The sequence below is a fragment of the Bubalus kerabau genome, chromosome 11, assembly GCF_029407905.1.
Source record: "Bubalus kerabau isolate K-KA32 ecotype Philippines breed swamp buffalo chromosome 11, PCC_UOA_SB_1v2, whole genome shotgun sequence".
Classification (NCBI taxonomy): Eukaryota; Metazoa; Chordata; class Mammalia; order Artiodactyla; family Bovidae; genus Bubalus; species Bubalus kerabau.
The window spans coordinates 85,957,924-85,985,659 of record NC_073634.1 but is presented as its reverse complement, the minus strand read 5'-3'; the positions used below and the strand labels follow the sequence as shown (position 1 = coordinate 85,985,659).

Genomic DNA, 27,736 nt, shown 5'->3' with positions numbered 1-27,736 from the left:
TGCCATCCAATCATCTCTATATCCCCTCAAACTCATGTGTTGCGGTCCTAACCTCCAAGACATCAGGACATGACTGCATTTGGAGACAAGGCCTTTATAGAGGTAAATAAGGTCAACGAGCCATCTGCGTCATGGGGATGAATCCTAGTCCAATCTGATTGGTATCTTTACAAGAAGAGAAGAGGACAGACACGCAAGCCGAGAGGAAGGCACGTGAGGATGCAGGGAGAAGGCAGCATGTGCAAGCCATGGAGAGAGGCCTCAGAATAAATCAGTCCTGCCGGCTCCTGGGATCTCGGGTGCTGTGCCTCCAGCATTGTGAGAAAACACATTTCTAATATTTAAATGTTGTCTGCTCTGTGGCACTTTGTTATGGCAGTCCAAGCAGACCACTACAAGGGGCAAAGCATCCACAACATCTTCTGGCGGCAGGTACGAGAGGAAAGCAGCGACGCGGTGATGTGGACCGTCCAGCGCACAGTGCTGCTATCAGGGGAGGGGTGTGCCAGTTTCACTATAAACTTCCCAGCTTTGGATGTTATTACTTTGAAAAGAAAATTACTTTGCTAATTTAGAGGAGATATGTATCGGTATCTCAAAGATGCTTTCATTTGAATTTGTTTATTAGCAAGAATGAATTTTCCCCATACATTTCCTGTCATTTTTATTTTTTTCCTATGGGAAGGGTCAAATCTTTTACTCATTTATTGGAATTTCAACGTCACTGTACACGTGTGAAGAATTCTTTTGTAACTTTAACCTTGATTTTAGTTATAACAGACATTCTAATCTAGTGTTTGCAATTCTATTTGGTTATTTGTAGTCTTGTAGGAGTTTTACACTTGTATATTATCAGGAAAGGATGTGTTCCTTTATGACTCTTTTCCTATTGGTTTAAAGCTTGGAAGTTATACTTCCTGGAAGGATATGGTATGTGTATGTCTGTGTTTATATATATATATATAATTTTCTGATTTAAAAAATATCTAAGTTTTTAATTGATCAGGAATCACTTTGGTATATGGTCTGGGGAGAATCACACATCCCTGACATTGGCTTGATTGATGCTTTTAGGGCTTGGGGAAGAAAATATATTTTGTCAGTTCGGCAGTCAGTTGGATGTTTGAAATAAATATGAAAGAAGCCCAGGAGGATTAGCTGATTTAATTCCTCTGATCAAATAGCTTTGAATGGGAGTGAGAAGGAGCTGTCTTGTGAAAAGAAGGCAGAGAGGCTTCTGGGTTAGAGACCAATTTCCAATCCTGGATTTTTAGCTAAATAGATGTGTGACCTTGTTGAGGACAATCTCTCAGGGCCCCAGTTTCCACACGTGAAATACAGACAACAGACGGGGGTAGATCTGTGTGTTTAAGTGCCTGGCACAATGCCTGGTGCAGAGTTTAAGTTCAGAAAATGGCTGGAGTTACTACAGTCACACAAGTCAGGAATAAAGCAGAAGGAGAAGGGCTTACACACTTCACAAAATGAGTAAAAGGCTTGTCTTCTCTATCAGTGAAAATTTTTTTTTTTGGTTGGTGATTAATTTTTGAGACTAAAAGAAACTTTGCTGATCTTGGGGGGAAAAAAATCTATTAAAGCATAAAGCACTTCTGTCTTCCAAGCCATTAAAATGTTATCTGCTTAATTCCTGTTTCAACAATAGGTAATGAACCTTCTCTGAATTAAATCTTTGATTTTATGGATCTATACGAAGCTAAGAGTAATTACAGTAATGAGGGAAGCTGAAATCCCAGTAGCATAATGCATGCAGGACCTCATTTCAATTGCTTTAAAGAAGATTATTTGATATAATTTCCCTGTTTACTTCAGGAAAGAACACTATTACTAGCAAGAGTTATTAAATATACCAACTGAAAGTACAGAAAAATAAAAGGGCAACACGAGTATATTCCTAGAATAAGAAAAATGCCCGCAAATAAATTTTTGTTTTCTGTATTGACTTGCAGGCCATTCAGACTTCGTTTCTTGGAATACCCTCAGCCCCACTCCTGGCCTGGGATGAGCAGTGTGCCTCTTCTGGAGCCAAAATCCAGACAGTCCTCTGACTTAGGATCTGACAGCGGGAGAGAACCTTTGAGGATGATCCAAGCTTGGTCACTTCAGTGACCCATTCTGGGGCCCTGAGTTTGGCCCGTTCCACACTTTTATACTTGCCCCCTTTTTATCCTCCTTAGTTTCTTGTGTTATTGTTTCATATGTCAGTGTCCCCTTGACACAATTCCTCTACACAGAGCGGTGGTATTTCATCTTTACAAATGTCCTACCCATTCCTCACTCCCGCACACAGTATCAGGCTGTGCACAATGGGTACTTTATACGTCTGTTCACACCAAGTTGGTCAGCCACCCCTCAGAGCTGTCTAGAAACCTCACAGGTTAACCCATAGGGAGTGAGCTGCCTGTTGCTAGAGGCAACCAGCTGAGAATATTGGGAGATATGCAGTAGCAGAGCTTCCTTCATCAAGAAGACTAACCACCAGCTGAGAATGAAGGATGATGGGTGAAAGTAACATGTTTGGATTATGTTTGGGTTAGAAATAAGTAGATATATGCCCGAAATTCTGAGACTAAAAGAGGCGAAAGAACAGTGATTGTAAAGAGACTGGTTTAACATCAACTGGCATCTGTAAGATATACAGGAAATTAGTTGCTTGATTCTTCTCCGCATGACTGGATCACTTCAGCCTAACTTGGTTTGGATATGCTTAGAAGACCACTGACGTTAGGGCCAAAGCCCAAGAAGGACTTTGTGGACCAAAGTCCAAACAGGGTAGTCCAGAGCCCAGCCCAAGGTCCTTGTTATCACTGCATGCCGAGGTCGGGAGGGCCGTGTGTGCCCCTGACTTCAGCAGAGAAGGAAACATCGTGGGAGCACGATGGTAGCACGGATGCTCACCAGGGAGGGCCTTGGTGGAAATCTGGATTGAATTAAAGGGGGAACGAAGAAAGCAAGGCTTCACAGTTGGCCCTTAAACAACGTGAGTTTCAACAGCCCTGGGCCACTTACGCGGGATTTTTTTTTTTTTTTTCAGTAGGAAACATTACATCACTGCCTGGACGTTACATTAGTCCCTGGACGGTGGAAACCACGGATGCAGAGGAATCTTGGAGATGGAGGGCCAAGTCTAACTAATACCTAGATTAACCCTTGTGCTGTCCAAGGGCCGACTGTAAATATGTTAACCCAAGCCTGCTTTCCTGAGAACCTTTAAAGCTCTCCCTCCAACCGAGACACTGGTCACTGTGGGTGATGTCTGGTGCCTTCACAGCAAAATCACAGGGATAAGAATCACATTTATTAAAAACATGAAGGACTGCGATATGGAAACAACTGCACTGGGCAGGACTGAGGGCCACACACTCAAAGGATCCTTCATTCTGGAGGTGCTCTTTTGTGAGGGTTTTAAACATGACACAGGGCACCTAGGACTGGTCGGCTCCACCCTAGTCGGGCTCCATCAGGGCCTAGTGACTTGGGGAATTTGAAAGAGGAAGCGCTGTACCAGGCAAGCTGTCAGACCGGCTCTGTACTACTGTTTTCAGTGCTGATATTATATGGTTCAAGATGCTTCAGCGAGTCCACTTCTCTACAGAGATAACCTTTTTCCAATATAAGACAGTCTACCAGTTAGGTCAAAAGCAGCAGTGTGATTAAACACAGGTGCTGAATGCTGGATTTAGGGCTTCAGTTTCAGCTCTGGCTGCTTGCTGGCTGTATGACCCCTGAGTTCCAGTGTTTTCATCTGTGAAACCAGAATGGTATCTTCCCAGAGGATTAGTAAAAAGGGGAAGTGAGGAAGGGCCTTTAATAACATCCAGCACAGTTGGTACTGGAAGACAGCGATTACTAGCATCAGGGAGAAACACTTAATTAGGTGCCAAAGGTCCTACAGACTTCCATGAATGATTCTTTTAATAGGTACGTGGTCCAGGCCAGTCCCTGCGATGTGAGGTGGGGACAGAGGTACGAGCAGCCCTGAAGAGGAGGAAGCAGTAAGGCCACCGTAAGTGTGGAATTATGAATTGGAAGATGTTGTAGTCCACGGAGCTATTATAAACACAGACCTGCTTACTTTGATGAAATGAGTCAAGAGACTTCCACCCAGTAGAAAATATCCCTGAGAGGAGATTTAAACACATCATCACGGCATATCCTTCTTGGAGAAAAAAGGTTTTGAAGGTAAGCTCTAAATCTCACTGAGGCTGATGGAGTGGGTGATTTGACAGTATGGACCATACCGGGGTTTTAATTATGCACCAATGATATAATCCGTAAGAAGGTCTTTCTATTTCTGGCCCAGGGTAAGAGGCTGTTGGCCATTGGTAAGCAGGACATGCCAAACACCAGAGGTTAGCTTAGAGAAGTGAACACCGCTATTGGAGGAGAAACCCCCCTGTCTCTGGCATCAGCATTTAAGCATCATCCTTTGAAACATAAACCCCTATAAAGCTGTCAGTATATTATGACAAATACACACTATCAGCAATGGGGGGAGGGGGTGCATTTTTTCTCCTGGATCCATGCACTGTGCAAGAATGACTGACACCCATCAGAGGAGTTTCTCTGAAAACAATGTTTTTTTTTTTTTTCCTTTTAGTATCAACAGAAACTATTGCCAACAACCATTAAGGGAGAAACAAATTACTGATGAACTCAGGGTCGCCCACTAATGGGCAGAGTGAATAGCAAAATAAACACAAAAGAAGAAAACCAGTATCTTTCACGTTGTATTTTTCACTACAAAACCAAGTATGATGTAAAATAGCTTGACAGGAGCCCTGCAAAAAGGCCCAATGAAACTCTTCCCTTAGAAAAGGGTAACATGACTTTTCAATGGTGCTGGGAGAGCAATGATAAATCACAGTAATTTCTCTTCATGTATATCATATTCTTGAAACAGCAAAATTACAGAGATGGAGAAGAGATGAGCAGCCTTCACTGTGGTCACATGAATCTCCATGTGACAATACTGCACAGAACTTCACACATGGACACACACAGACACACAAGGCACTTAAAACTGGAATCTGCATAGGGTCCAGAGATCGTATCTCTGCTAATGTCCTGGTTATAAGGATACTAAAGTCATGTAAGATCAGCCCTGGGATTTCTTTGGAAGGAATGATGCTAAAGCTGAAGCTCCAGTACTTTGGCCACCTCATGCGAAGAGTTGACTCATTGGAAAAGACTCTGATGCTGGGAGGGATTGGGGGCAGGAGGAGAAGGGGACGACAGAAGATGAGATGGCTGGATGGCATCACCGACTCGATGGACGTGCGTCTCAGTGAACTCCGGGAGTTGGTGATGGACAGGGAGGCCGGGCGTGCTGCAATTCATGGGGTCGCAAAGAGTTGGACACGACTGAGCGACTGAACTGACTGACTGAATGTGAGCTTAAAATTATCTCAAAACAAAAGTTAAAAAATGTTTAAAAATTGGAAAACTCAGCAACACTTTAGTTCCTTGGAGGATGCGAAATCTTCCGTGAACACACGTGAAGGTCACAGATGGGCCAGCCTAACATGAGTGCTCATCTTAGTGCAGAGAAGTTACAAGTCAGTGTCATTACTGAATTCCCAGAAGGGTCTCAGTGGTAGGAAACAGACTCGCCTCAGCAATTTACACCTCTGGCTTTGATTTCTGTACCTGAAGGCCACAGGGGTTTCGGGTGTTTTCATCACAACCCTGGCTGAACCAGCCACAGTCAAAATGATTCAAGATCCAGAGTTTTAGTACAAGACTGCATATCAAATGTGCAGATAAAGTGTTACAAAGGCAAACTAGTACCATTTATAAATGACTTGGGTGTTGGCAACATCCCCGTTTAGTTTCTTATTTTGATAGTATGTGTGTGTCGGGGGGCGGTGAGGCAGTCAGCAGGGCTGGTTCAGTTAGGGAGCTCCCCTTCTAGTTGCAGTTCTGACTGATGCATTTGTGATAAAGAATCTTTACAATGAAAACTGATCTGTACTCCTATGGAATTCATGAGGGCATCAGGAACGCTCTACACAGCATGAATAGGGAACAGCAATGTTTAATATATTACTGTTTTATTCTCAAAGGTGCCCATGGCAAGTTTTATTGGAAATACTTGAGCAGAGATATGAATACTGCGTACAAGGTGGTGACGGAAGAAAAACACTGGCAGCACGCAGTTGATTTTCTCTAGCTCTCCCTTCTTCCTGATGTCTTGGATCTCCAAGAAAAAATCAGCTAAGAAAAAAATCTTACTGCAGCTCTCAGTTTCTTGCAAATCCCAGTATTATGCAACTTTTATCTTAGCACAGAGAGGCACTGCTAGACAAGTCCCCTCAATTTCATACTTCAGCCTAGTTTCCAGAAAGGCCCCTATTATGCTCAATTATCAATGATAATGAAAGGCATTTTTTTTTAAATAAAATCTATACAGAAACTTTACATTATTTTGAAAATATGAATAAAGGCACGGCAGTTTTCTTATCTTGTTCATTATGACTATTTCCAAAGGCAATTACGTCCTGCTTTCTGCAACCCCTGTCATTAATGAAGCTATAAATCCAAGACATCTTTTCATATATCTCGTCACTGCACCTTTGCCCTAGGATTCACCTACCTTCTCTGGTCCCTAGAAGATATCCTCTTACACTGTTGTTAAAGCACATACATATACACTTCAGATGAGTGAGCGTCCCATAGAAGGATCATACAATGCAAATTCACTGTATGAAATGAAACACAACTCTGAGCATCTAATGTGTAAAATTTTAAAAGGGAAGTGCAAGTTTCTTCCTTAAAAACATTATCTTCACGATAATAAGGCAGCCAGCCTGCAGGGAGAACTCTCTTGCCTCAGCACTGGCTCCCATTTCTACAAGCCAGGATGGGCTTCAGTGGCGGTGTCGGCTGCCGGAGGAAACTCAAGCTTGAGATTTCCGCTGGTGCCATTAACAGGACTCCTTCTCACCTTTAATTAGTACATAACCAAACACATGCAGGCACAGAAAATCTGCCTGATGTCAGGAGCTCCTCGACCCAGATTTCTAGTGGCAAGACTAGTCCGCTAGTGCCAGGCAGCTCTGAAATTTTCTTAAAGAGACTCGATACTCTGCTTCTCTAGAGAAAATGCATCCTGATCCAAATTTGCATTCTTGGCACTACATACACTCTGTGGTTCACAGGAGGAGCTTAGAAAATGTTTTGTCAACAAATATCTACTGCAAACCACAAATACCTACTGTAGACAAACAAACAGCTATTGTGGTCAGAGTGTAAGTAAAACAGTCCTGAGTAAATCACCATTGTTACTGATGAGAACCTCAATACCAATGCATGTCTCTGCAAAGCAAGAATGAGTGAATTCGGTGGGGAGTACCTTAGCGATGGTGGTGATGTAGTCCAAGGCCATGGTGTGCAGACGTTCATCCGGGCTTTCCAGGAGAAGCTTCAGGGACGGGAGCAGCAGGGCCTGACCAAGCAGGAGCGAGCACAGCTCCTTCACCCCCTGGAACCACAAGGGCGACTTTGTGAGTGAGAAGGAAAGGGAATGAATCACAGCCCCGGCACGATTCTGGAGGCGTCGTGTGTGTGTGTGTGTGTAGGCGTTGTGTGTGTGTGTGTGTGTGTGTGTGTGTGTGTGTGCGTAGGCGTTGTGTGTGTGTGTGTGGGGGGGGTGACTATGCAAAAGACACACAGGGGACCACCCTGATGTAGGGTTTGGTACCTGCTTCACTCGATTCACCATCTTAATTGATAAAATCTTTCTGATATCACATATTCATCTACAATACTGCTATTTTAATGGCTGCATAGGATCCCACTGGATGGTTAGAGGGCTGGAATTTATTTTTCTGAACTCTCAGAGCCCTAGCTTCCTCCCAAGTAAAATGGAGGTAACTGTATCTACTATTTTGTGTTTTGCGTGTGTGTGAGAATAAGTGTTAGTGAATAATGATGCTCAATGCTCAGCATATACTAGATGCTTAACAACAAAAACTATTATTGATTGTTAATATTATCACAAAGATCTAGTTATAATTTAGCATAACAAAGGAAATCGGCAATGTAAACATTTTAAAACTTGTTCATGGTTAACATCAAGACTTCTCAGGTGACATGAGTCGTAAAACACCTGCCTGCCAATGCAGGAGACACAAGAGACTCGGGTTAAACGCCTGGGTCAGGAAAATCCCCTGGAGTAGAAACTGGCAACCACTCCAGTATTCTTGCTGGGAAATACCATGGACGGAGGACCCTGGTAGGCTACAGTCCATGGGCCTGCGAAGAGTCAGAAACGAGTGAGCAACTGAACTGAGAGTTAATGTCAAGGTGAACTGAATGCTTGATATACTCAAGATGTTCCTTCTTCATGAAAACTATCTGTGGTCCAGAAAAATGAAAATGTATTCAGAGCGCCACAGATGTATTTTAATTTCGTTTACAGCTCTTTTTCATGCTGGCTGAATCTGTCATCAGAGAGCAGCCTTTTCTATAAGATAAATATAATAATGCTTCACAACAAAGGTATAAAAGTGTAGAAAATAAATTTTCAAGCTATTCCCCCCTGCCCAGTTACACGTTCCCTTGGTGTCCTGATTTTAGCTGTAAAGAACGGAACACTTGGATCAAGACCAGACAATGAGTGCGAACTCGTTACATAAAGCAAGGGTTGTTTTTGAAAGAACACAGAATCACTGCCCTGTGCAGGACTGATGATCCTGCTACTCTTGTGCTAGGCCAACAGCAGCATATCAGAGAAGAGAAACTCACATGCATGGTATTGTCATAAGCATTTTAGGTTATTATAAAGAGTGGATAAAATAAGGCTGACATAACGAAGCTCCTATTTAAAGTCTGGGTAAAGGTCTCTTTGGAATTCTATTCACCATCTTTCTTCAGTGTGCACCCCGCAGGCCACTGCTGGAAACCAGACTGGAAGACTGTGCCACACAAGATCAATACTGGCAGGGAAACAGTTCTGCCAAATGCGGGCTTCAAACAAGGCTTCCAATTCAGAAAAGAGCTCTGTGTGCCTTACAGCACATGCAGCACACGCAGGGGTCTCACCCAGCATCTGGGCCAAAGAGAAACGTGGATGTTTAACCTGGGATGCCAAACCTGCAAAAACCATTGGGGAAGATGAAATATAAGCTCGGGTGTGTGGCCGTCAAGCCCAAACAGCACTGACCTGTTTCCTCTGCCCGCCTCCCTGGAACCACGGCTCCCTTCCCCATCCTGCACAGTTCATGGAATGCAGCCGAGGACCATGTGGGGGCTTAGGAGCATCTGAGACGTGGCTACTGCCACTGAGAAACTACACTTTTAATTTCATTTCATTTTGCTTAATTTAAACTTAATTTTAGTACCCACATGTGGCCTGTGGCTACCCAGAGGGAGCACTGGGCTCTCACAGACCTCTGGGTGTTCACACACAATGGATGCAACCTCTGCTGTCTGTCTGTGAGATTAACTCTCAACTCATCCTTAGGTCAGTTTACACGGCACAGGAAAACCCTGTTTCCCACGGCAGCCGCTCTGATGGCCCAGGTTTGCCACTCCTGCATGCTGGCTCTACTCCGTCAGATATTTCCTGCATCATCTGCCACCCTGTATTACTATGGTCACTCATCCATCTGCCTCATTTGAGGGCAAGAAAGTTTTTCCTTCTCTGTATTCCAAACTTGCTTGCTATTTGAAAAAAATGTTAGTTGCTCAGTTGTGTTCAATTCTTTGCAACCTCACTGACTGTAGCCCACCGGGCTCCTCTGTCTATGGATTCTCTAGGCAAGACTAGTGGAGTGGGTAGCCAGTCGCTTCTTCAGGGCATCTTCCCAACCCAGGGACCAAACTTGGGTCTCCTGCATTGCAGGCAGATTCTTTACCATCTGAGCCACCAGGGAAGCCTCAAATTATCTGTATAATTTCCCTCTCTTAACACTCATATTTGCTTATAAGTTATCAGAAATTGGTAAACACGTTATTTTTCAGGAACTTGCAATATTCGGAATAAGCATATCACTAAGCTGATCTAAGCTTCAATGAAAAATTTATGGCAATGACCTTTATATCCTGTTGTGTAGGCATAATGGCTAGTACCCCAGAGTTAGATAAGGACACCCAGGAATGGAATAATTCATTTTATGAGAGCTACTGGGTGTTTTTTTTATCTTAGTGAACAGTTACTGGCTAAATACTTTGTAATTAAGTACTATACTATACTCATCAGGCATTTTCCCCTGTGTTACGAGAGGACAGTTTATTAGGATGTTAACAGAGGGATTTAGAGAGCTACAGGAAAGGTGAAAGAAGCAAAGAGAACCACGGAACCCCTTGCAAGGCACTTTCACAGCTCAAGCTGTCTGGCCATCAGGACACAGAACAACAGCGAGAAGCCTTGAACGAAGAGGAGTAGCTGGGCAGGGCCCCAAGCCTGGCCAGAGTCCTGCAAGCCAGTCCCCACTGTGGACTGGGACTCGGGGGGATGCCCTGGGCCCTGTGGCTGATGGTTGTCAGAGAAGCGAGACTGGTCCACCAGCGGTCCTTGCCTCCTGCTGGCCCGGGGGAGGAGGAGGGGGGAGGTATCTAGCACCTAAAGGTGTGCCAGGGCCCGCAGCAAGGGCCTGGAACACAAAGTGTGCCGGAATAGGGGTCATTGATTCTAAAAATCAAGCTCTTGACGTCATCAGAAGTGCCTCAACCGTGAGAGTGAACAATCACACTAAGAAGTAGAAGGGGGGTCGTCCAGGTGGCGGACACCCATGCACCCAGCCAAGGTGTCTGCAACACTACTTCTCTCTGTGCCTCCACATGGACCCTCGGGAGCTGCCACAAATAGCTGTGATGTGGAATTTTAAATCTAAATGCCAAGAGCTTGTTTTATGCCAAGTTGCCAATTTCCTGTTCTACAGATCCCCCACTCCTAAGGATGGTTCATGCATTGCCATGGATACAAGCCGGGAAGGAGGATGCCTAACTTTCAAGACTGGGAGACTCGTGACCTGTGCGAGACAGTGACTTTTATCTTTCTGGTCATATTTGCCATCGGCACAACCACCAGGGCCATAAGTAAACAAGTACCATGAGCAGCAGCAGGCGGTCATGAAAAGTCATAAAGGAAAAAAAAAAAAAAAACTCTACATATGGGAACTTGGTGGGAGGGATGGGAAACAGGGATGATGGGAAAAGTAAGCCCCTTTAAGTCCTGTCGGAGATAATTAGGCCATAGCATTTCACACACCATGCACCGGGACAGCCAAAGGTACTGGAGTAAAAGAAGTCATGGATACTTTTACTGCCACAGTGATGTTAAATCTTACGGAAGTCTGCAAAGAGGCTAATAGATTTCCAAAGGTGGGAAAATAAACAACACATCTCCATTTTGTCATCACACTGTTCCTTCCTTGTAACAATTCTAATTCACATTTCAGCACATTTAGTGATTAATACAAACAGAGGATTTGCAAAGTTCCTTCAATCATGGCATACTTAGGGGGGAAAAGAAATCTATATACGTACCCAATTAAAAGACAGAGCAGCACAAGAAAAATGAAAGAAAAAAAAAGGCACTGTGGCAAAAGAACTCTTGATAATGATGTTTCATCTCATCAAATTACATCAGAGGAGGGATAATGATGTGCTTCAAAATGGGGCTCAATACAGCACTTCACTCCTCACCCCAAAAGAGTGATGGGCTTGTGGGAGGCAGTGGACTACATGCTGAGGATGAAGAGGACAGACAGCCTCGGCTCACACTCCGCCCAGAATGAGAGACCTTGCAGAGCAGACGGAGTAAGAGCCCCCTCTGATGCCATGGGGTCTGCCCCTTGTTTCAGAGATGGGAAAATGGAGGTCCAGTGATCTGAAGTAATGCTTCCCTAACCTAGATTCAGTAGCACTGACAGCAGGACACTTCTGGCGTCTGGAGTTGACCTAACAGAGTGCGATCTTAGCTCATGTGGAGGCAAAGATGAAAAGCACGTTATTTACTCAGCCTGGCGGGGGTAACCAGCTGTGTTCAGTCCCCACTCTGCAGTCTGCTGAATCCTGCCTTGATGGAAACAGAGACGCTGCAGCCACGCTTCCCTCTCTCCAGGTGCTCACAACACAGCAGAGCCGACCACCAGTCAAAAGGGCGTGGACACAAGGAAACCACAGGCTATTGGAGTAAGGGGGCTGCTTTTTGGTGTTGGTACTTTAATTATTTAAAAGAATAATTTTGTCATTCTGGTGGCTGAAGACATCTTCAAACGGACTCAATATTTTAAATTCAATCAAAAAACACTTAGCCAGTCCTTCATTCAGAAAACAATTCATTAAGTGTGCATTCATAATGAGAACATTTTCCTTGCGTGATTACAATGAAGACTCAAAGAATCATATTTACAATTCCATTTTCAAGTTTATCTCCTATGTGGTAAAAACTCAAAAATCAATTAATCAACTTAATGCCATTATCCAGATGCTTAAATTTAATTTGTAGATTGCTCAAATAATATATTGTTGAGGCCAGATCCACGGCAGGGGCTGAAGCTAATATGTGCTTATTTTAGAATGTAAAATATATATATAATATATATTATATCTATATATCAATTAATCAATTAATCAACTTAATGCCATTATCCAGATGCTTAATTTGTAGATTGTTCAAATAATATATTGCTGAGACCAGATCCACGGCAGGGGCTGTAGCTAATATGTGCTTATTTTAGAATGTAAAATATATATTATAATATTATAATATATATTATAAAGTATTATATATATCAATTAATCAACTTAATGCCATTATCCAGATGCTTAAATTTAATTTGTAGATTGCTCAAATAATATATTGCTGAGGCCAGATCCAATATATATATATTTTACATTCTAAAATAAGCACATATTAGTTATAGCCCCTGCCGTGGATCTGGCCTCAGCAATATATTATTTGAGCAATCTACAAATTAAATTTAAGCATCTGGATAATGGCATAGGGCTTCCCTGGTGGCTCAGAGGTAAAGAATCTGCCTGCAATACAGGAGACCCGGGTTTGATCCCTGGGTTGGAAAGATTCCCTGGAGAAGGGCATGGCAATCCACTCTGGTATTCTGGCCTGGAGAATTCCATGAACAGAGGAGCCTGGCAGGCTGCAGTCCATAAGGTCACACAGAGTCAGACACAACTGGCGTGACTAAGCAGCAGCACTGCATATGTATATGTAACATAAGTATCTCTGGGACAGTTGTGTTACGGGACCAAATAGAGAACACAGGTCAACATGTGTTTTTACCATGTTTACAGAGAATAAATATTGTGGTTATACAATGTTATTACAACGATGCCAAAAAGTATATGAAAATCAAGAGTGGCTGGTTACCCGCCAAGGAACACTAACGTTACCACTACATTACCAGCTGTCCTGGGTCAGGCAGACACGACACTTGAACTACCATGACCTCTTGCAACAGAAGCTTGAGTTAGACATAAAAGGGCATCCAAAAAAAAACAAAACCAGAAAACTGGGTTCTACTGTGGGACTTGTGAAAAGAAAACCGCTTCAGAGCTCCAACAAAGAGAAAAAGACCTCAAAGCATCCTTTCAGCACTGCCCTTCTTCACTTGATCTGTTACAGATTACGGGCTTTACCTACCAATAACTTAGGCAAAACGTTACCCAAGCACAGTTGCTGATACTGCTTCTAATAAAGAGGTGGGGAAGGAAAGGGATGACCCCCAGCAAAGCCACTTGAAGCATCCACTCACCTCGGCAGGCAGCATCTGCTTGGTGTTATACAGAGAGCGGCAGAGTTTCAAAACTTCATTCCCCAGCCCTTCCTTGTTCTCCGTTGTACATCTGGTGAGCATCACTGTGGCCAGTCTCACCCATGGATTATTGGTCACACTGGTTTGAAGGGAGAAAAATGCAGACATTCGAAACAATGAGACTTAGGATGATTGCGGTAAGAAATTTAAAAATATAAAAGAAATCCCACTTGTTCAAGTAAAATGCTTTTGGTAAACTGCAATCATAATCAGGATGATGTATTTCTTCCTGTCTCTCTTGGAGAAAAGACCCCATCAAACAGAGGGAAAAGAGCTTGCTGTAGTGTAGACAAGCGCCCAGAAGCATGGGGGCAGTGGGTAGACGCTGACCGGCACAGGCGGTTTGAAGCCCAGCCATTCGGGCTGACATTCTGGCTCCCTGGCTACTTGGGTGACTCAACAGAGAGGACTAAAACACTCTCAGCCTGGTTATATGCTTATGGGGGGGGCACCCAACTTTTCTGGGCCTCGGTTCTTTTCACTGTGAAAAAGCGATTTAATGTTTTCCTTGCGTCACTTAATGAGTGGTGCTTGTCATGTGAAGTGTCACTCTTGATAGCAGGCACATCTTATTATTCTTATTTCTGAGACGTAAAAGCACAAAAGTTTGTCTTTTGTTTCCCTTCTCTGGCTACCACTACTCTGAATTCATAAAAAAAATCACGATTTATATTTCAAGAAACAACTGAAGGCTACATTCACTCTGGGGTGCTGATTTACTTACAACATTGTACAATAATTTTACTATTTATCAAGAGTTTGTTGCCTTATTAAAGCACAGCTATAGCTTCGAAAACAATGAGCACCCAAGGATGGTCCCTCCCTTGAAAGAATTTCATTGCTTGTGCCTGAGAAAAACATCAAGTGCAACAAGGGGACGCCACAAAACTAGCCTCTGGCAAAGCCTTTGTGTCTCAGCTCAAACTAACAACCTGTGAGGACAAAGGATGCCACTTATTTCAAGGTACAAACAAAGCCCAGGAGAGTGTCTGGTTGACGGAGGAGTCGTCTTCAGACACACTCGGGACTCGGCCTCTGCTTTCCTCTTTCAAGTCTGGACCCAGCTCCCCAGGGGTTTTCCCTAACAGGCCGCCTCCGTGCAGCAAAAATGCTGGTTCCTGAACACAATGCATCCAAGTGGTTTTGACAACAACTATCAGAATGGAATTTCCACCAGCCAGCTGTGACACTCTGGAGGGACACTATGGATCTTCCTGAATGCAAATCTATTATGCTTTCCTTGTATGGATCGAGGGTCTACAAGGGACTGAAACTAAAAACCCAAAGTTGGGACTGATAAATCAGCAGTCACGTGGATCGAGCTGTCTTCACTTGTGAACTTGACTGTGTTGACTGGTGACATTCAGCCACTGCCACACAATCCTTCCCTCCGGCTCCACTCCCCTGATTGGGTTGCTTTGAAAGTGCTAACAGCCTAGAGTCATACGTTGGGTTGTCTGGGGGAAAAAAGTACTCAAAAGTACTTTAAAGCACCGTTTCAGGTATTCCATCATACATTCTTACTGTATGATGAGCCAGGAAAGAAGCAGAAATGGACTTGATTTATCACTTTGTTATCTCTAGGTAGAGACATAGGTGGTACGAGGATTAAGTGGATCACTAATGCTTGGTTACGATACTCATGACTGGTTCTAATGCTAATGATTTCATAAAGGAGGTTAGCAAAACACAGGATAGCAATTTACAAGTTTCACAGAGGACTACCAAAGTAAGACTGTATCTTTGAAAATGAACCTATTTTTGCTTATAAATGCATTCATTAAATGTTTAAAATGCGGTAAATGTTTTAAGAGAAGCTGAGCTTGTTTCTTGCGGGTGAGTAACTTGAGATGGTCAGTGTTCCAAGTTACAGAAACTGCAGAACCAAAGTTAACTAATCTACCAGAAGTATCATATTTTGAATTTGAAAAATTCTCTCTGGACGAAGAGATTCATTTTGAGTATATGTTGAAATGAAGTAATTCAACCCTAATGATTTTCTGAAAAAGTGAAGCCGTACTGACAGTCTAAACCAGTGGGGCCCACCTCTGTTTCCCATTACCATCTCCTAGGAGCTGCTGAGAAGTTGATGCCCAGGTCATGTGAGTTGGACTCAGCGAGTCAAGCATGGGACTCTGCTTTTAACAAGCACCCTCAGGTCCTGAGGCTGCTCTGCCCAGATAATTGGGGACCGAATGGAAATACTGTTTCAAGGGACTGTCACAAGAAAAACTAAAGTTTCTTTGACATGAGAATTTGTACTGCAGAGTTTCAAAGAGTGAAGGGAAGAACCTACTCTCAAAATCAGCATGTCAGCCTGCCACCGCGGCCACAGAAGATGGAGATCTAACAGCTGCTGCCTGCCCTTATGAAAACACTTGGTTAAAAATGCAAACCACGACACCCTCTCCTCCGTTTGCTTCATAAATTCCTAACGGTCTCATCCGAGGGGGAGAGGCCTGCCTAGATGTTCCTTAGCAGTCCTAAACTGCTCACGGAATAGAATAATCTATTTTCAGGAAAGCATCCTTCTGCGATGTCTGAAGTGGGAAGACATGTGCTGGCCTGGGTGCACAGAGTGCTCACCAACACGGGAGGAACGCAAAGACGAGGCCTGCCCCAGGCATTTGGATCAGATGCGGGAACTCTTGATTTCTGCCAGCAAGGAGCAGCGGTTCATGACAGGCAGCATATGTGCTCAGAGGAGATCTGGCCACGTCTTCCACAGGAACCCGTGGCTGGAGGCGCAAGGACTGTGTGACTACTCCATGTGGCTCCAATGTCAGTGTGACACGAGGAGACAGCATGGGCTGAAGGCTCCAGCAGCTGCTGGAACTCAGCCTCCTCCACCCCGGGGCCAGGTGACGCCTGACGTTATTTAACTTCTTAGCTTCCATTTTCTCATTGTAAAATTAGATAACATCACCTTCCTGCAGTAGCTTTGCTGTGTGAAGTGATAATATATGTTAACTGCACATAACACTGTGTGCTGTCAAAAAACGGGAATTAGCGATTTATTCCCCATGGATCTTCAAGTTAGCATTGTAAGCCGTGTTAAAAGAATATCAAAACATTTTTTGGCAAAAATGTGTGTGTGTGTTAGTTACTCAGTCATGTCCGACTCTTTGCAATACCATGGACTGTAGTCTGCCAGGCTCCTCTGTCCATAGGATTCTCCAGGCAAGAATACTGGAATGGGTTGCCATTCCCTTCTCCAGGGGATCTTGTCAACCCAGGGATTGAACTGGGGTCTCCCACATTGCAGGCAGATTCTTTACTGTCTGAGCCCCCCGGGAACCTTTGTTGATATCCTTAACCAGATGTTATTATCAAGCATCGTCTCTATTTCTAAACAAAATATTTGTGTTTAGGGCTAAGGAGAAATGGAAAGAAACTGTGATATTTCAAGAAAAATAATTCTAATTTCATCTAGAGGCTAATACTGATTTTATATCCTTCTTTCATTGGCTCTCCTGCAGGTACTGATTTTTTACACCTAGAATCTAAACAAAAGAAGTCTACCTTTTAATGAACCTGAGTCAGTTGCGGTGAGGTAGATGAACCTAGAGTCTCTTATACAGAGTGAAGTAAGTCATGAAGAGAAAAACAAATATCGTATATTAATACATATATATGGAATCTAGAAAAATGGTATTTATGAATCTAGTAGCGTATGAATTTGTGGACACAGCGGGGGAAGGTGAGGGTGGGATGAATTGAGAAAACAACACTGACTTATATACACTATCATGTGTAAAATTGTTATATGGGAACTTGCTAAATCACACAGGGAGCCCAGCCTGGTTCTCTGTGATAACCCAGAAGGGTGGGATGGGGGAAGGGGACGGAGGCGCAGGTGGGAAGGGATATACATACATATGCTATGCTATGCTAAGTCACTTCAGTCGTGTCCGACTCTGTGCGACCCCATAGACAGAAGCCCACCAGGCTCCCCCGACCCTGGGATTCTCCAGGCAAGAACACTGGAGTGGGCTGCCATTTCCTTCTCCAATGCATGAAAGTGAAAAGTGAAAGTGAAGTTGCTCAGTCGTGTCCGACTCTTAGCGACTCCATGGACTGCAGCCTACCAGGTTCCTCCGTCCATGGGATTTTCCAGGCAAGAGTACTGGAGTGGGGTGCCATTGCCTTCTCCTTTTATTTGTTTTTCAATTGGTTTCCACCAATTGCAATTTTATGTTGGTTTCTACTGTACAACAACTTGAATCAGTCATAAATATATATACATACATATATATATGTATATATGTGTGTGTATATACATACATACATATATATATATGTATGTATATATATTTATGACTGATTCAAGTTGTTGTACAGTAGAAACCAACATAAAATTGCAATTGGTGGAAACCAATTGAAAAACAAATAAAAAAATTTTAAAAAGAAGTCTGCTGCTACTGCTGCTAAGTCACTTCAGTCATGTCTGACTCTGTGCAACCCCACAGATGGCAGCCCACCAGGCTTCGCCATCCCTGGGATTCTCCAGGCAAGAACACTGGAGTGGGTTGCCATTTCCTTCTCCAATGCATGAAAGGGAAAAGTGAAAGTGAAGTCGCTCAGTCGTGTCCAAAGTCTACCTGTATGTTAATACTCACGTGTACTCCCGTTTCATAGGCGGCCAAGCCTGCAGGAGCAAAACCAGGTGCTGGAATTCCACCTCCTGGTGACTGGCCTCCAGGAGCTCCATGAAGAGCTCACAGCGCTTCTCTTCATCCTCGACGTCAGATATGTCCACCTGGAAAGGGAACGCACACCTGAAACCCATGGCAAAGGCTCCTGGATTGCTTTCCAGAAAAACTCAAATTGGATTATTGGATTAAATGCTCTGTATTTGGGTATGTCAGACTCAAGATGATACCTTGCAAGGATAATGAGAATGGATGTTACCTATGTATTTGCTAAACTGTCTGTACTAATGCATGTTCCCAAAATATTTGATTTGATGGTCATCCCAGCTCTGATCCCAAGCAGCTACCTGAAAAAGTTATACTATGAATTCTAAATTTTCACAAAAGTTGATACGTACCATGTAATTACTGCTAATTACTATGGAGAGTCTTGACACAGTAACCAGTCAGATCCTTCAAAACCCGACTTAAAGCCCCATGTCATTCTTGCACGGAGTTAACAACTAATAACTTCAAAACTTCCTCTAGTTTCTGAAATAATTTTACAATACAGTCAGTCAGTTGATCTTTATAACAGTCTTGCATAGAGAACAACACAGGTATTACTAACCTCGATTTACAGATGAAGAAGCAGGCTTGTCTGTCCTGGTAACATGGCTAGCGAGTGGCAGAGCCAATATATAATTATGCTCAGATAAGGATGTTCTGAAACTAGAGGACTCGGTAAGCTCTTAGAGAAGCTTTGAATTATTTAAATTAGTGGTCTAATTGGGAATTTGGCAACATTTTCTTGCCCATTTATAAAGAAATGTTAAAAAAAAATCCTCTCAAAGTCAAAGCATCCATTTGTCATTACCTGACCTCGCCACCTGCAACTCCTCTCCAGCCTCGGGGCCTCGAGGGTGCTCTGTGTATTCATCGTGCCTTCTTCCACCTCAGGAACTTTGATCTTCCACTGCCTGGCACATTCTTGCTTCAACACCTGCATGGCTCATTTCTTTTCTTCAAATCTCTCAAATGTCATCTTATCAGGGAATGCACTGCATAACTGTCCCTGATAAACTAGAGTTCACCCACCCCATTTCTCTCCTTCGCTTTAGATTCCTTCTTAGCGCTTATAAGTTTGTGACATATAACGTAACTGTTTGAGAAAACAGAAACATTTGTTTGCTGGTTTATCCCCACTACTTAAAATAATGCCTGATAGAGAATAAATGAACAGTAGTGATTAAGTGAAAGGCAAAGAAAGGGGAAAAGGAAAGATATACCCATTTGAATGCAGAGTTCCAAAGAATAACAAGGGGAGATAAGAAAGCCTTCCTCAGTGATCAAAGCAAAGAAATAGAGGAAAATAATAGAAAGGGAAAGTCTACAGATCTCTTCAAGAAAATCAGAGATACCAAGGGAACATTTCATGCAAAGATGGGCACAATAAAGGACAGAAACGGTATGGACCTAACAGAAGCAGCAGATACTAAGAAGAGGTGGCAAGAATTCAAAGAACAATACAAAAAAGATCTTAATGACCCAGATAACCATACAGTGTGATCACTCGCCTAGAGCCAGACATTTTGGAGTGCGAAGTCAAGTGGGCCTTAGCATCACTACGAACAAAGCTAGTGGAGGTGATGAAATTCCAGCTAAGCTATTTAAAATCCTAAAAAAAATGATGCTGTTCAAGTGTTGCACTCAATATACCAGCAAATTTGTAAAACTCAGCAATGGCCACAGGACTGAAAAAGGTCAGTTTTCATTCCAATCCCAAAGAAAGGCAGTGTAAATGTTCAAACTACCGCACAATTGCACTCATGTCACATGCTAGCAAACTAATGCTCAAAATTCTCCAAATGAGGCTTCAATGGTATGTGAACCAAGAACTTCCAGATGTTCAAGCTGGATTTAGAAAAGGCAGAGGAACAAGAGATCAAATTTCCAACATCCATTGGATCATAGAGAAAGCAAGAGAATTCCAGAAAAACATCTATTTCTGCTTCACTGACTATGCTAAGGCCTTTGATTGTGTGGATCACAACAAACTGGAAAATTCTTCAAGAGTTGGGAATACCAGACCACCTTATCTGGCTCCTGAGAAACCTTTATGCAGATCAAGTAGCAACAGTTAGAACCAGACATGGAACAATGGACTGGATAAAAATTGGGAAAGGAGTACATCAAGGTTGTATATTGTCACCCTGCTTATTTAACTTCTATGCAGAGTATATCATGTGAAATGCTGGGCTGGATGAAGCCCAAGCTGGAATCAAGATTACCAGGAGAAATATCAATAACCTCAGATATGCAGATGACAGCACCCTTATGGTAGAAAGCAAAGAGGAACTAAAGAGCCTCTTGATGAAAGAGAAAGAGGAGAGTAAAAAGCTGGCATAAAACTTAACAACATTCAAAAAACTAACATCATGGTATCTGGTCCCATCGCTTCATGGCCAATAGATAGGGAAACAATGGAAACAGTGAAAGATTATTTTCTTGGGCTCCAAAATCACTGTAGATGGTGACTGCAGCCGTGAAATTAAAAGATGCTTGCTCCTTCAAAGAGAAGCTCTGACCAACCTAGACAGCATATTAAAAGCCAGAGACATTACTTTGCCAACACAGGTGCATCTAGTCAAAGCTAAGGTTTTTCCAGTAGTCATGTATGGATGTGAGAGTTTGACCATAAAGGAGGCTGAGAGATGAAGAACTGATGCTTTTGAACTGTGGTGTTGGATAAGACTCTGAGAATCCCTTAGACTGCAAGGAGATCAAACCAGACAATCCTAAAGGAAATCAACCCTGACTATTCACTGGAAGGACTGATGCTGAAGCTCCAATACTTTGGCCACCTGATGCAAAGAGCTGACTCATTAGAAAAGACCCTGATGCTGGGAATTATTGAAAGCAGGAGAAGGAGTCGACACAGGATGAGATGGTTGGATGACATCACTGACTTGATGGACATAAGTTTGAGCAAGCTCAGGGAGATCGTGATGGACAGTGGGGCTGGCATGCTGCAGTCCATGGGGTTGCAAAGAGTCTGACATGACTGAGTGACCAAATGAAGAACAACAACTGATTAAGAGAATGAATGAATGAGCAGACATACAAATAAATGATTATAATTTATAAAATATTGCAACATAGAATGATATTAAATATTTATGGAGTTATCATAAATTTTAGGCTGTTCTTTTTTTTTTTTTTTGATTGGAGATAGACATAAGGTGTTTTTTTGTTTTTGTTTTTTAAATAAAAAGATCCCACCAAAAAGGAAATCACTAAAAAATACCAGAAATGAAGTGAAGTTGCTCAGTCGTGTCCGACTCTTTGCGACCCCATGGACTGGAGCCTACCAGGCTCCTCAATCCATGGAATTTTCCAGGCAAGAGTACTGGAGTGGGTTGCCATTGCCTTCTCCAGGGGATCTTCCCAACCCAGGGATCGAACCTGGGTCTCCCGCATTGCAGGTAGACGCTGTACCATCTGAGCCACCAGGGAAGATTAAAAATACCAGAGGTGGCACGTTTATTGACATTATGTTTCAACCGATGATGCCTTGTGGTTAGCCGCGTGATTTCTGTAAGGTCCCTTGTTTTATTTCTAGGGTCCAAAAATCCCCATTGTCTCAGAAGTTCTAAGTAGATGCCTGGAGGTCTGCAGCAGGGAAAAGGGTCGGTAAATGCTGCCCTCTTCCTTCTGATTTATTATCTGGGTTTGTAGAGAAGCTTTTCTGCTTAAAAAAAATTTAAAACAATTGAATTATAAATCTCCCAACAGTGCCAATATTCCAGTTCCTAAAATTAAGTGCAGTATAATTAATAATAAGACAGTTCTTTACAATAAATGCAGAGTCATACCAAGAAAATGAAGAGATTAGGAAAAAATGATTCATGTTTTCAATATCATTTAGATTGATTTCTTTTTAGAAATTGTAATAGCTTATAAATATCTGGAGCATGAACTGTATCATAAAGGAAGGAAAGAGAAAAGAAACTATAAATGAGACCTTTCTATGTTTGCTTTTATACTAGTGTGCAAATATTAGTTTCCATTTTTAAAAATGTGTGTGGTAGTAAGTTTCTTTGTATAATGCCTTCCTCACATGTACACAGACATTTTAAGGGTAACATAATTTCAATTAGTAAAGACATTTTAAGGGTAAAATAATTTCAATTAGTAACTTGTTTCTTGGAGCATTGAAACCCATGTCTAAAATATAAATGTGAAAAATACAGTAACAAATCATCCATTTTGTGTACACACACTTGCACACTCCCTGATTATCATAAAGGATGCCAAATTGTTATTCAGCTCTAAAAAGCAGTTTTAAATTCGATCACTGTAGCTATAAAAGCTTTACCTTATATGAGAATAATAGGGGACTAAAACTGGACTGGAACACATGTTTTCTTAAGATATGATAAATAACATACTTTGTTGGATAATCATTGTTTAGTTGCTAAGTTGTGTCTGACTCTTAGCAACCCCACGGACCGCAGCACACCAGGCTTCCTTGTCTTTCACTATCTTCTGGTGTTTGCTCAAACTCACGTCCATTGATGCCCTCCAGCCATCACATCCCTCTGTCACCCCCTTCTCCTGCCCTCAATCTTAACCAGGATCAGGGTCTTTTCTAATGAGTTGGCTCTTTGTATCAGGTGGCCAAAGTATTGGAGCTTCAGCATTAGTCCTTCCAATGAACATTCAGTTTATTTCCTTTAGGACTGACTGGTTTTATCTCCGTACAGTCCAAGGGACTCTCAAGAGCCTTCTTCAGCACTACAGTTCAAAAGCATCAATTCTCTGGTGCTCAGCCTTCTTTATGGTCCAACTCTCACATCCATACAGGACTACTGGAAAAAACCTAGCTGTTGGCAAATTGATGTCTTTGATTTTTAATATGCTGTCTAGGTTTGTCATAGCTTTCCATCCAAGGAGCAAGCATCTTTTAATTTCATGGCCGCAGTCACCAACCACAGTGATTTTGGAGCCCAAGAAAATAAAATCTGTGACTGTTTTCATTTTTTCCCCTTCAATTAGCCATGAGGTGATGTGACCAGATTCCATGATCTTACACAAACTGTGGAAAATTCTTAAAGGGATGGGAATACCAGACCACCTGACCTGCCTCCTGAGAAATCTGTATGCAGGTCAAGAAGCAACAGTTAGAACTGGACATGGAACAACAGACTGGTTCCAAATCGGGAAACGTCAAGGTTGTATATTGTCACCCTGCTTATTTAACTTATATGGAGAGTACATCATGAGAAACGCTGGACTGGAAGAAGCACAAACTGGAATCAAGATTGCCAGGAGAAATATCAATAACCTCAGATATGCAGATGACACCACCCTTATGGCAGAAAGTGAAGAGGAACTGAAAAGCCTCTTGATGAAAGTGAAAGAGGAGAGTGAAAAAGCTGGCTTAAAATTCAACATTCAGAAAACTAAGATCATGGCATCTGGTCCCATCACTTCATGGCCAATAGATGGGAAAAGAGTAGAAACAGTGACAGACTTTATCTTTTTGGGCTCCAAAATTACTGCAGTTGGTAACTGCAGCCATGAAATTAAAAGATGCTTGCTCCTTCAAAGAAAAGCTCTGACCAACCTAGATAGCATATTAAAAAAGCAGAGACATTACTTTGCCAACAAAGGTCCATCTAGTCAAAGCTATGGTTTTTCCAGTAGTCATGTATGGATGGAAGATTTCTAAAGAAAGCTGAGTGCCGAAGAATTGATGCTTCTGAACTGTGGTGGTGGAGAAGACTCTTGAGAGTCCCTTGGACTGCAAGGAGATCAAACCAGAAATCCTAAAGGAAATCAGTCCTGAATATTCATTGGAAGGACTGATGCTGAAGCTGAAACTCCAATACTTTGGCCACCTGATGTGAAGAGCTGACTCATTGGAAAAGACCCTGATGCTGGCAAAGATTGAGGGAGGGAGGAGAAGGGGACGACAGAGGATGAGATGGTTGGATGGCATCACCGACTCAATGGACATGAGTTTGAGTAAGCTCCGGGAGTTGGTGATGGACGGGGAAGCCTGACATGCTGCAGTCCAAGGGGTCACAAAGAGTCAGACACAAATGAGTGACTGAACTGAAGTGACCGGATGCCCATGATCTTCATTTTTTGAATCTTGAGTTCATACCAGCTTTTTCACTCTCCTTTTTCACCCTCATCAGAAGGGTCTTTAGTTCCTCTTCGCTTTTGGCCATTAGAGTGGTATCATCTGCATGTCTGAGGTTGTTGATATTTCTTCCAGCAATCTTTATTCCAGCTTGTGATTCAACCAGCCCAGCATACTTTGATATATATATTAATCTAGGATTTGTATCCACATATTAAACTACCTAAGTTTATCAAAACTTACCAAAATAGTATGTTTATCTTATTCATAATGCCCTAATAAGGCTTTAAAAATAAATTCTTATAACTAAAATGCAAAATAAATTTTTGTATAAAGAAATATAAAAGAGAAATGTGCAAGAAACTTCCAGCCTGGACAAAATGGCTTTGACCCATTTTTCCCTAATCCTCTCTGCTAAGCACAACTAATAACCATGAAAATACTTAAAGAGACACCAAAAGAGAACTCATATAGATGATAAAAAGAAAGCAAACTAGTTTGGAACCCCAGGACTGGAGGAACGACACAACAGAAGCAAGCCACTCAGACCCAGTGTTTCCTGAGTCCTGACTTAGAAGTGTAAGACATCCCGGGTAAGGTTATTTCTCATCAGAATTCCAGAAGAAAGGGAGAAAGTAGAGCTGAAAGAGTATTTTAAGAAATATGTAAAAATCAGGAGAGGAAGTACTGCTCCAAGACAAGAAAAGTTAAAGCAAACACATCTCAGAGGCTTGCAGTGGCTATGAGAGCACATAATTTATATCAGTATCATGGGGATTAAAACTCCCTAAAAACAAGGCTCCTGGCTGAATATGAATGTGGACCTATGAAATAATCAGATTTTCTCTTTTCTGGGAAGTACTGCAGTCTGTATTGAAATATATATTCCTAGTATCTAAATATATTCCATAAAAGTCTAAGTACAGAGAACTGACTTCAGTGACCAAATAGCTGCAATATGATATGACTATAGAACCTATGTAAACAGCGAGGAAAAACTGTAGGTGGCTATCAAATCCTCCATAAGAACTTTGTAACAGACTTCATAACATACTATATAAGGAGACTCTAAAACAAACAATAAAGGGAAATTCAACTAAATGACCAGCTTTAAAATAGTGCTGGAAAAGTCAAAGTTAACACAGAAAAATGTTTATTTTGGAGGCATTCCTGGACCTTTCTGAGGCTTAAGGTCCTCTTCCATAAAATGGAGATACGTAAGTCTATGACGGTTGTGAATATTAAATAAAAGGTATGGATAAGATAGCCAGCAAGAGGCTGGCACATGGTAGGCACACAATAGACGGCAGGCATTATTCGTATTATCACCTCCATAATATGCTGTATATAAAAAGGCAGAAGTGTGTGCTATGATTTCTTCTAACAAGAATTACGCCTACAGATTAGGCAGGACAGAAAAAGTACATGAAGAAATATGGCTATTTTAGGATAATGGAATCTTGGGTTAACTTGTATCTCTTCTTAAAATATTGCTTATTCGTGCAATAGTTAATGTATTTGGAATGACTCTTAAGCGTGCTTTGCATAGAAAAGTAAATATAAAATTGAGAGAATTGCTTTTTTTCCCCTACACTTAGTTTCATCCTGTCCTTTTTTCTCCAGTGAAAACGAAAGTGACATATATTTCTTTTAACACTTCTGTCCCTTCCCTTTTGGGCAGGGGGTGAAAATGTCCACGATTTTACAGGCATTGTGGAGCTGGCGGCAACTCCACACTGACACCACTAACCAAACATCACAGGGTTTGAAAAGGTGGAATTCAAGTGAGACTCAAACGTAAGAATACCTCTTTCCCTATTGTCTCTGAAAGTGATGTTTTTCTCTTCACTGAATTGGGTGACTTGAGCCCTTGCGGTAAGTCATTTGTCAAGTAGCTGCAGCTCCTTATCAGACATGGAGTCACTGTCCTTGAAAAAGTGGACTCAGCCACGAATTCTCAGATGAGAACAGCTTTAACTTTAAATTTCTCTGTGGCTGCTTGAAGATGAACGTGACTATCTTAAACTGAGACACCTTTCCTGAAATCTGCACCCTCCTATAGGCAACAGTAGCAGCTTAATCTTCAGATATTTGTGAATACGAAATAGGTATTAATGCTTATGAAAGTACTTTATCAACAGAAAAAATCAGCAACATGTAGAGGATTATTGTTGATAGTAGGCTTATTCATCACTGTATACTATCTTCCATGTGAGTTTATGAGCTACTAGACTGGTTCTACAAGGCTCATAAGATGACATCCAAGGCTCTGTGCAAGTCCTCTCGGGAACACAGAAAAGTCAGACCGAACTGGGTGTGTACACAGGGCTTCAAAACACAAAACAAATAAACAAAAAAATCCCTACTTCAACAGATATGTAGAAATATGAAAAGGTGACAGAAATGACTTCTAGAAGACTAGATTCCTGTCTGTTACACCTACTACTTTTTTTAAAGTTTATTCCATTTTTTTCATCAATATTGAAGTATAGTTGACTTACAATGCTATGTTAGTTTCAAGTGTATAGCAAAGTGATTCAGTTATACATGTACATGTATCTATTCTTCTTCAGATTCTGTATCCACATAGGTTATTACAGAATACTGAGCAGAGTTCCCTGTGCTATACAACAGGTCCTTGTTGGTTACCTACTTTATATACAGTAGTGTGTATATGTTAATCCCAAATTAGGAGTTTGGGATTAACAACTACTCCTCTTGTAAGATTCCAGGTGGCCAACACTACCTGTTGTGTCCATTGGATCAAATGTGCATCTCTGCGGAAGGGAAGTCAAATATTCAGAAGACCAAAAGGTCACAGGCTGTTGAACGAGCTGTTGAAATTAGTCATAAACTGTCAGACTACCCCACACTAATCTAAGCAGTACTTAGACCAGTGTCTGGTACACAGTAAGTACTCAATGAAGAAAGAAAGAAAGTGAAGTCACTCAGTCGTGTCCGACTCGTCGAGACCCCATGGACTGCAGCCTACCAGGCTCCTCCGTCCATGGGATTTTCCAGGCAAGAGTACTGGAGTGGGCTGCCATTGCCTTCTCCAGGAGATCTTCCTGACCCATGGATTGAACCCAGGTCTCCTGCATTGTAGGCAGAGGCTTTACTGTATGAGCCACCAGGGAAGTCCAAGTACTCAA

The 27,736-nt window shown here is 42.2% G+C and overlaps 1 protein-coding gene across 7 annotated transcripts in view; it reads right to left on the bottom strand.

Moving 5' to 3' along the window:
• The window catches only part of NBAS (NBAS subunit of NRZ tethering complex), a 330,504-nt gene that overhangs the window by 5,296 nt on the left and 297,472 nt on the right, over positions 1-27,736 (bottom strand). For all 7 annotated transcript variants that reach the window (XM_055540893.1, XM_055540896.1, XM_055540894.1 and 4 more), the window contains 3 exons: positions 18,422-18,561; positions 13,743-13,881; positions 7,373-7,501 (listed from right to left, as the gene is read on the bottom strand). In XM_055540893.1, coding sequence (XP_055396868.1) covers positions 7,373-7,501; positions 13,743-13,881; positions 18,422-18,561 — 408 coding nt within the window. The remainder of the gene's footprint in view (positions 1-7,372; positions 7,502-13,742; positions 13,882-18,421; positions 18,562-27,736) is intronic.